The sequence below is a fragment of the Cetorhinus maximus genome, chromosome 35 (genome assembly GCF_964194155.1).
Source record: "Cetorhinus maximus chromosome 35, sCetMax3.hap1.1, whole genome shotgun sequence".
Taxonomy (NCBI): domain Eukaryota; kingdom Metazoa; phylum Chordata; class Chondrichthyes; order Lamniformes; family Cetorhinidae; genus Cetorhinus; species Cetorhinus maximus.
This window is the reverse complement of record NC_135913.1, coordinates 1,389,029-1,399,836: the sequence shown is the minus strand read 5'-3', so window position 1 is coordinate 1,399,836 and position 10,808 is coordinate 1,389,029. Positions and strand designations below refer to the sequence as shown.

Here is a 10,808-nt window from a genome sequence, read left to right as displayed (position 1 = left end):
GCCTCTTGCAAATGAACAGGATGAGGACGTTCAGTCCCTCAATCCTCTTACACAGGAATAGGAAACCAAGTCATTCCCTCAATCCTGTTATACAGGAACGAGAGGGGGGCCATTCAGCCCATCGAGCCTGTTACACAAGAACAGGAGGATGTTGATTCAGCCCCATGAGCTTGTTACCCAAGAACAGGAGGAGACCCATTCAGCCCCTCAAGCCTGTTAGATAGGAACAGGTGGAGGCCTATTCAGCACCTTCGATCCTCTTACACAGGAACAGGAGGATGCCCAGTCTGTTCGCATGGGCCTGTTACACAGGAACAGTAGACACATTCAGCCCCATCAAGCTTGTTACACAGGAACAGGAGGAGGCCCATTTAGCCTCATGAGCCTGTTACACAGGAACAGGAGGAAGCTCATTCAGCCCCCTCGAGCCTGTTACACAGGAACAGAAAGAGGCCATTCAGCCCCCTAGACTTTGTTACACACGAACAAGACTATGTCCATTCAGCCCCCTTGAGCCTGTTACACAGGAACAGGTGCAGGACCATTCAGCCCCTCGATCCTGTTACACAGGAGCAGGACAAGGCCCTTTCAGTCCCCTGGAACCTGTTACAAACCTGCAGGAGGAGGCCCATTAAGCCTCCACGAGCCTGTTACACAGCAACAGGAGGAGGTCCATTCAGCCCCCTCGAGCCTGTTAGACAGGAACAGGAGGAGGTCCATTCAGCTTCTTCGAGCCTGTTAGACAGGAACAGGAGGAGGCCCATTCAGTCCCCTCGAGCCTGTTACACAGGAACAGGTGGAGGCCCATTCAGCCCCCTCGAGCCTGTTACACAGGAACAGGAGGAGGTCCATTCAGCCACCACAGTGCCTGTCACACAGGAACAAGAAGAGGCAATTTAACCACATTCTTGGCTCCAAAGGGGTTACCAGTTTGCTTACGGTGCAAGACAAAGAGTTGGTTTCTCATATTCACACCAACCATCTCACATTATGACTCACAGTGACACATCAACCCTTTCTGATTAAATACACAGAGGGAGCAGCACAGGAAGAGGTCATTCAGCCCAAGCAGAGCATGTGGTCTGTTACTCCCCAGGCTAGCAGCCGGACAGGTCCAGGGTAAGTAACGGAACAATTGCAATTCACCTCCACGACCAACACTTTCCTTTGTTGATGTTGTGACTTTATAAAGACAGATTCCAATGATTGATGCCTTTGAAAGATTTCTACTGATTATTGAGATCTGGGTGTGAGGCTCAAGTCTGTTGTACAGAACATCTTTCTCATTCAAGGGATGAGGAAAATTAGAGAATCAAATTAGTCTGTGAAGACATTGTCTAAAAGCAGCTTTGATCTCTCGAGAGCTGTCAGACAAGGGGTGAGGTCTCATTAACTCCTTTCTCTTTCACAGCTTGAGAGTGAGATGCTGATGAAATATCTGGGAGTGGACAATGATCGGGAAATCTTACTTCCTCCTGTCACTTCTCCAAGGTAATATCATCGTCAGCTCGGACAGATTTATGGTTAATAGTCTTTGTAAAAGATCATTCTTTTTGAGCTGTGATTGGGAACCGATTCAGCAGTGAGCCAATGTACAAACTCACACCAAGTCCCATTCACCTGTGCTCACTGATATACACTGACTCCCTGTCTGACAGCAGAATTGGAGGAGAGCAGAGGACTTGGAGGGTTGTAGGTGCTGGAGTAGGTTACAGAGTTAGGCAGGGCTGTAGCAGCGAAAGCAGAATCTTAAAGTTTAGGTGATGTTGGACGTTGGTCAGTGAGCGATGGGGAGTGATGGGTTGAGTAGAGAAGCAGGGATAAATACTGGGGGATGAATTCTATCCTGCTGTGAGGTCTCCAATAGCGATGGTCTGAAATTTGTGTCTTTTGCTGATTTTAGACAGAATTTGCCATGAAGAAAACACAGCAGCACCTAGAATAGACAGGCTGTTCGGCATCGCACTTCCTGTCCATTCTCACCATGCTTGAAACTTCAATAAGGGAACAAGATAACTGAAAGAGAGAAGGAAGGCAAAGCTGTCCATGTGTAAAGATGTCAAATATTCTGAGTTATCATGATTGTCTCTGATCTGCTGCAGAGTTTAAATTTCACAGAATCTGATCACTTTGCAGCTCAGAGGGAGACCATTGACTCACCGCCTGAAAGGGCGGTGGAAGCAGATTCAACAGGAACTTTCAGAAGGGGAACTGGATAAATACTTGAAGTGGAAATTTGCAGGGCTGTGTGAAAGGTGCTGGAGGGGAATTGGGAAAGAGCCATCACAGGCACAATGGGTCAAATGAGCTCCTCCTGTGTTGTATCATTCCACAATAAGACCCTTATCAGCAAATCTTCAAATTCTTTCTGAAGTCATGGATGTTTCAGAAGGACAAGGAACAAGAGGTTTCTGGTATCAGAGTTTCCTGTGGGACCCAGTTCAGTTTGAACAAATAAACAACACCGTCTTTGAAAGTCATGAACCCAACACAGCGGCACCTCCGACACATGCAGAGCTCAGGCTAGAGGCGCTTTGTTAGTGTGTTTCACAGTGTCTGCTGGAGTAGGGTCAGTGCTGAGATTGGGGACAAGTCAGTCTACAATGCTGCATCGGAATCAACAATACAACAATATTGGGTTTGGATCAGAAATAATCCCTTAGACAATGAGGATCCAAAGAGGTTCCATAGACAATGAGGATCCAAAGAGATTCCTTATTCCATTAGTTGTCTAATTGGGGTCCATGATTTGCAGAGTCAAATTATTGAGCAAGGGAGAGAAAAATACCAGAGAGAACGGGAAAGGTGGGATAAATGGAAAACTGTTCACTCTGTTTACACTAATAGGAGTTAGTCTCAGTAATGGAGACCAGGAAACTATCATCGATTGTCATACACACCCATCTGGTTCACTAATGGCCTTTAGGGAAGGAACTCCACTGCCCATACCCGGCCTGGCCTACATGTGACTCCAGACTCATAGCAACGTGTCTCACTCTTCAACAGTCCTCTGAAATGGCCGAGCAAGCCATTCTGTTCAAGAGACATTAGGGATGGGCAGCAAATGCTGATATTGCCAGGGACGCCCACATCCCATGAACGAATAATTTTTTTAAAAAACTTATGATCTGAAAGCTGCAATTCCAGGTTGTTATGATCCTTGTCCAGACCCTCTCAGCACTGACCCTACTCCAGCAGATACTGTGAAACATACTAACAAATCGCCTCTAGCCTGAGCTCTGCATGTGTCGGAGATGCCGCTGTGTTGGGTTCATGATTTTCAAAGATGGTGTTGTTTATTTGTTCAAACTGAACTGGGCCCCGCACGAGACGCTGATACCAGAAACCTCTTGTTCCCTGTCCTTCTGAAATATCCATGACTTCAGCAGGATTCTGAAGAGTCGCTGATGGAGGAACAGAAACCAAATTTTTTTTGGTAATTTACAGTCAGGAGCCAATAATATTTTGGTTCAAGCAGACGAGGTTTGAGATTTAAAACGCTTGCGTAGAGAATAAAGCTACAAGATTCCATGGCTTTTGAACAAACAAAAATAAACTTTACTGCACCAGGTCAGAAAGATAAAATAATTCACAATATCCACCTTATACCCTAACATTCTGTGAAGAGAATAACTAGAGGCCGAGTGATTGGTGATTCATTAAAATTTGAAGAGAGAACGAACATCAATCAGCTGTGTTGAAGAGCAGACAGAAATGTTAGGCTAATTAGTGATTCATGACGGTGATACTCTTTTCGAGTTATCAACAGTCACAGATTGCAACTCTTTTCGAGTACAATCATAGTTCTTGGTGTCCAGGAGTGGGACATGAACCCACAACCCTCTGATTCAAAGGCAAGGATGCTATGAACTGAGCCACAGCTGACACCTCCTTCATGATGGTGATAATGGGGGGAGTTCTGAGGGCTCCTAATCCATTGTCCTGTCTTGTAAATCAGCACTGAATGGATTTCAATTGGTGTGTCTAGTAGACACTGTGTTGGGTGGAAGACTGGCTTCACTAAGCAGGGTCCTGAGGACCATGAGCCAATGTAGAATGAACTTTTCCACTCCTGTGTCCAGGATTCTCTTCCATCCATTGTGAAACCTTGGACAGTTCCTTGTGTGTCCTGCAGATGGTCCACACTGCAGCCACTGTGTCCCAGTGACGGAGGGGGTGGATATCGAGTCTAGCGGATCTGCAAAACATCCAGAGTTAAATATTGATATTTCTCTCCCCAGTTGGACTGTCACAAGAGTGGAAAGGCGACACTCCACGGGAGGTGACAGCACAGGAAGGTTCGTGTGTACAGATTCCATGTCATTACAGTTACCCATCACATTTGGAAAGCCGACCAGGAGCTGGAGTCTGGTTTAATAACGAGAATCAGATTCCCGAGGCTCCCATTGCCTTTCACTCCAAGGATCACAGTCACGAGATACCCCGATTCCGCCATCGGACCCGGCTGTCTGGAGACCTGAAAGATGGCGACTGTTCCCTGATTATAAACAACATCAGCCGGGAAGATGCAGGACCTTATTTTTTCAGAATTGAATTTGACAGCAGGAATAGTTACAACTACTATCCTCTAACCCAGCTTCACGTTTCTGGTAAGTGCTGTGTTATAATTACTCAACAATTCACATTCAACACTCAATGGGAAAGAACACAAACTGTGAAGTTGACATATTAACACAAAACACAGCTTATTATAACACACTGTCTGATTCTCAATAACCTGGTGATAGCTTCCAGTTCGGTCCTAAAGCAACCTCTAATACTCACTTTAATATCAATGATTAAATGTATTGACTGTGTCCATTAATGTTATCAGGTTATCCACTCCCATCGATCTCCCTAATCCTGTTTGAAAGAATTTCCTGATCGTTTTAACCTCTCAGTTCTGATATCATCCTTGTCAAAGTGCTCCCTCTTGTGGGACTGTGATTTCTATTTGAACTGATGCTTCACGTTATATTTCTCTAAAAGTATCCATTCTCTGTCTGTTAGATTTCACAGATAAACCCACGATATTCCCTGCTGAAATTATTGCAGGAAAGCGTGTGGATGTAAGATGCACCTTCAACACAACGTGCAATGGAACAGCAGCACCTGTCTTAACCTGGGACACTCCCACTGACGTACCTGGACCAGTCTCAAACACTGTAACTCAGCATGGCGTCACTCTTACCTATACTTCTGTTCTGACCCTGATCGCATCAGTCAAACACCACGGACACACTCTCAGCTGCAGAGTGAGATATCCATCTGTTTCATCGGAGAGGACCCTCGTACTAACTGTGCAATGTAAGTACGGACATCCTTCATTCTACATTGGCCGGAATAGTCTAGATTATGCACAGCAGGATCCCGTAGAACGGTATACTGATGAGAACCAGATAATCTGTCTTTTGGGGAAAAATACTGACCAGAACACAGTGAGTAACAGTTTCTGAACATTAACACAGGGGCTTTTATTTCCAGCCAAGAGGCCGATAGAGCCGTGCAGCAATCGCAATGTACGAACCCCCTGACAGTGCAGCACTCCCCCAGTACTGACCCCTCGACAGTGCAGCACTCCCTCAATACTGACACTCTGATAGTGCAGCACTCCCTCAGTATTGTCCCTCCGACAGTGCAGCACTCTCTCTGTATTGTGACCCTCTGACAGTACAGCACACCCTCAGTACTGACCATCTGACAGTGCAGCACTCCCTCAGTACTGACCCTCTGACAGTGCAGCAATCCCTCAATCCTGTCCCTCTGACAGTGCAGCACTCACTCAGTCCTGTCTCTCCGACATTGCAGCACTCCCTCAGTACTGACCCTCCGACAGTGCAGCACTCCCTCAGTCCTGTCCCTCCGACAGTGCAGCACTCCCTCAGTAGTGACACTCCGACAGTGCAGCACTCCATCAGTACTGATCCACTGACAGTGCAGCACTCAGTCAGTACTGACCCTCTGACAGTGCAGCACTCCCTCAGTCCTGTCCCTTTGACAGTGCAGAACTCCCTCAGTCCTGTCCCTCCAACAGTGCAGCACACCCTCAGTACTGACCCTCCGATAGTGCAGCACTCCCTCAGTCCTGTCCCTCCGACAGTGCAGCACTCCCTCAGTAGTGACCCTCTGACAGTGCAGCACCCCCTCAGTACTGACACTCCATCAGTTCAGCACTCCCTCAGTACTGATCCTCCAACAGTGCAGCGCTCCCTCAGAACTGACAATCCAAAATTGCATACCTTCCTCCCGACTGACCCTCTGATAATGCAGCAGTCCCTCGGTCCAGACCTTCCAACAGTGCAGCACTTACTCAGTGCTGACCCTATGACAGTGCAGCACTCCCTCAGTACTGACCCTTTGACAGTGCTGCTCTACCTCAGTACAGACCCTTTGACAGTGCTGCTCTCCCTCAGTATTGGCTTTAAAGTAAATAGATGGGGAGAGGGTTCCGGAGAGGGTAGATGTAGCATTACAAATCAAAAGGATTTGTCAGCATTGCAGGATAACTATTTAGGCAATGATACCCAGTGTGTGACAGGAAGGGACACAGTGTCCAAACATAAAAATACATCAGCAAATAGTGTCAGAGGGGGGGGGGGGGGGGGGGGGGGGGAATGATAAAAAGACAAAGTTAATGGCTTTTTACTTAAAAGCACATAGTATTTGGAACAAAATAAATGAATTAAAGGCACAAATAGAGGTTAATGGGTTTGATCTTATAGCCATTATGGCGACATGTTTACAAGGAGATTAAAGCTGGGAAATAAATATGCAGGGTTATGTGACTTTTCAAAAAGGCAGGCATGGAGGAAAGGTGGTGGGGTAGCTTTGTTAGTAGGAGATGGAATAAGTACGATAGCAATAAATGATCTTGGATCGGAGGATGTAGAATCCATATGGCTCGAGGTAATGAATAACAAGGGGAAGAAGGCACTGGTGGGAGTGGTCCATCAACCCCCTAACAGTAGCTATGTTGTAGGACAAAGAATAAATCAGGAGATAATGAGGGCATATGAAAAAGGCAGTGCATTAATCTTCATGTAGATTGGGAAAACCAAATTGGCAGAGGTAGCCACGAGCAAGAATTCATAGACTGTATTCAAGATAGTTTCCTCGAACAATATGTCATGGATCTAACCAGTGATCAAGCTATTTTGGATCTGGTAATGTGTAATGAGGCAGGTTTAGTAAATGATCTCAGAATAAATGATCCCCTGGAAAACAGTGACCAAAACATGGTAGAATTTAACATTCCGTTTGAGACTGAGAAACTTGGGTTGGAAAAAACTGTGCTGAACATAAATAATTGTAATTACAAAGGAATAAGGACAGGGTTGGCTGGAGTGGACTGGGAAAGGGTTTCAGCAGAAAAGACAGTTGTTGAACAATGGCAGATCTTTAATAAATTAGTTCATGACTCACAACAAAGACATATCACAGTGAGGAAGAAGGATTGTAGGAAGAGAATAAACCAGCCATGGTTAAACAAGGAAGTTAAGGAGTGTATCAAATTGAAAGAAAAAACATGCAATATGACAAAGATTAGTGGTAATCCAGAGGATTAGGAAAGTTTTAAAAACCAACAGAAGATAACCAGAAAAAAAAATAAAGAGGGAGAATACTAGGTAAACTAGCAAGTAATTTAAAAAAGGACAGTAAAAGCTTCTTTAAATATATAAAAAGGAAGAGAGAGACCAAAGTGAACATAGGCCTCTTAGAGAATCAGGCTGGGGAAATAATAATGAGGAACCAGGAAATTACAGAGGAGTTGAATAAATACTTTTCATCAGTCTTCATGGCAGAACACACTAATAGCATTCAAAAAAACTAAATAATCAAGGGGCAAAAGGGGGGTGGGGGCAGGAAATAAATACAATAACTATCACTAGACAAAAATACTAGGGAAACTAATGGGTCTCAAGGCCGATAGGTCCCCTGGACCTGATAGATGGCATCTTAGTATATTAAAGGAAGCAGATGCAGAGATAGTGGATGTACTGGTTTTAATCTGCCAAGAATCCTTAGATTCTGGGAAAGTCCCAAAAGATTGGAAAACTGCCAACGTAACACCCATATTCAAAAAGTGAGGGAGACAACAAACAGGTTACTATAGGCCAGTTAGTTCAACATCTGTCATTGGGAAAATGTTAGAGTCCATTATAAAGGATGTAAAAGCAGAGTATTTAGAAATGCATCATTTAACCACACAGAGTTAGCACGGCTTCATGAAGGAGAAATCATGCATAATGAATTAATTAGAATTCTTTGAGGAGGTAACAAACAGGATAGATAAAGGAGAACCAGTAGATGTAATATATTTAGATTTCCAAAAGGCATTCAATAAAGTATCACATAAAAGGCGACTTATAAGATAAGAGCCCATGGTTTGCAGGTAGTATATTAGCATGGATAGAGGATTGGCTAACTAACAGAAGTCAAAGAGTTGGGATAAGTGGGGCATTTTCAGGATGGCAACCTGTGGAGTGCCACAGGGATCAGTGCTGGGGCCACAATTATTTACAACATATATTAATGACTTGGATGAGGGAAATTAATGTACTATCGTCAAGTTTGCGGATGACACAAAAATAGATGGGAAGGCAAGTGGTGAGGATGACATGAAGAGTCTACAGAGGGACATAGACAGGTTTAGTGAGTGGGCATCAACTTGGCAGATGGAATATAAGGTGGGAAAATGTGAGGTTATGCACTTTGGCAGGTAGTATAGAAGAGCAGAATATTATTTCAATGGAGAAGGACGTTGGAAAGCTGAAGCAAAGAGGAATTTGGGGGTCCTCAAAAAGCTAACATACAAGTTCAACAATTAATAGGGAAGGCAAATGGAATGTTGGCCTTTATTTCAAAGGGAATGGAGTATAAAAATAGGGAAGCCTTGCTAAAACTATACAAGGCACTAGTTAGACCACACCTAGAATACTGTGAGCAGTTTTGGTCCCCTTATTTAAGGAAAGATGTACTGGCATTGGAGGCAGTCCAGAAATGGTTCACTAGGTTGATCCCAGTAATGGAGGGATTTTCTTATGAGGAGAGGTTGAGTAGGTTGGGCCTGTACTCATTGGAGTTCAGGAGAATGAGAGGCAACCTAATTGAAACATATAAGATTCTTAGGGCGCTTGACAGGGTAGATGCTGAGAGGTTGTTTCCCCTGCTGGGAGAGTCTAGGACCAGAGGGCATAATCTCAGAGTAAGGGGTCACCCATTTAAGACAGAGATAAGGAGGAGTTTCTACTCTCAGATGATAGTGAATGTGTGGAATTCCTTACTGCAGAGGGCTGCCGAGGCTTGGTCATTAATTATATTCAAGGCTGAGATACACAGTTTTTTAATCAGTCAGGGAATCAAAGGTTATGGGGAAAAGGCAGGAAAGTGGAGTTGAGGATTGTCAGATCAGCCATGGTCTCATTGAATGGCGGAGCAGAGTTGATTGGCCGAATGGCCTACTTCTGCTCTGACGTCTTGTGGTCTTATGGTCTTATGACCCTCCAACAGTGCACAGCTCCCTAAGTACTGACCCCCCAACAGTGCAGAGCTCCCTAAGTACTGACCCTCCAAGAGTGCAGCACTCTTTCAGTACTGACCCTCTGACAGTGCAGCACTCCTCCAGTATTGATCATCCAATAGTGCAGCACTCCCTCAATACTGAACCTCTGACAGTGCAGCACTCTGTGAGTACTAACTCTCCAGCAGTGCAGACTTTTGCTCAGTACCCACCCTCCGACAGTGTACCATTCCATCAGTACTGATCCTCCGAAAGTGCAGCACTCACTCAGTACTGATCCTCCGACAGTGCAGTACTCACTCAGTACTGACTATGCGGCAGTGCAGCTTTCACAGTACCCACCCTCCGACAGTGCAGCAGGTCCTCAGTACTCACCCTCCAACAGGGCAGCTCTCCCTCAGTTCTGACCCTCCGACAGTGCAGCACTCCCTCAGTACTGAACTGAAGTGTCTGCCTGAATTAAGTGCTTTGTGGTGAAGGAACCTACATTGATATCACACCTTTCACATTCTCAGGATCTCTCAAAGTGCTTCACAGTCAATGTAAGTAACTGATCTTTATTTGTTTTCAGACACACCACAGAATCTCTCAATTACTTCTCTTGATATGATTAACGTTTCATCGATCAATATAATTGAGGGGAATTCTGCAGTGATAATCTGCTCTGTCGAGAGCTTCCCAGCTTCTAACCTGATGTGGCGACATCTTAATGTCCCAATGAACAGAACAAGTTCCAACAATGAGCTGTGGCTGGTGATTCTTCACGTTACATCCAGGGACACTGGAGACTATCAGTGTGTGGCAGAGAATGAACATGGAGCAGTGGAGGGGTTCATAACCATCACTGTGGAATGTGAGTGTACATAGACTTTAACATCTCTCTCAGATTTGAACACATATACACAAATGCACTCCCACACACGCACACAAACACTCACTGCACTGGAGTCTCAGTATCAGCTCTGATTCTGTGTTGATGGAAGGTAAACTCCAGTTCAACAAGACCCTTAATTGGATGAGCAACGTCCTGAACAGAGAATTGTAGATTTACCCCTCAGTGCTCCATCGATCAAATACAATTAATTGCCTGCCAAGCCCTTGGGGACATCCTGAGGATGTGAATGGAAATTTATTTCATTCTAGATGGACAGCACCTCAACTGGCGGGAGAATGCAATGCAGTGTGACAGTTTACATAGGCAGTGTCCATTGTAAATGTGACAGAGGAACTTATTCTGAGGAAAGGTGCCTTGAAATGCATTTAGACATCAGATACAGAGAGATGATAC

General features: G+C 44.9%; 1 protein-coding gene across 4 annotated transcripts in view; it reads left to right on the top strand.

The window, feature by feature from the left end:
• Positions 1-1,384: 1,384 nt before the first annotated feature.
• Positions 1,385-10,808, top strand: part of LOC144672026 (sialic acid-binding Ig-like lectin 13) — a 51,241-nt gene continuing 41,817 nt past the window's right edge. Inside the window, exons 1-4 of one of the 4 annotated variants that reach the window (XM_078533964.1) lie at positions 1,385-1,491; positions 4,242-4,610; positions 5,011-5,307; positions 10,092-10,373. In XM_078533964.1, the coding sequence (XP_078390090.1) occupies positions 1,452-1,491; positions 4,242-4,610; positions 5,011-5,307; positions 10,092-10,373 (988 nt within the window). In that variant the 5' untranslated portion in view covers positions 1,385-1,451. The remainder of the gene's footprint in view (positions 1,492-4,241; positions 4,611-5,010; positions 5,308-10,091; positions 10,374-10,808) is intronic. The other 3 variants (XM_078533963.1, XM_078533965.1, XM_078533966.1) reach the window with 3 other exon arrangements.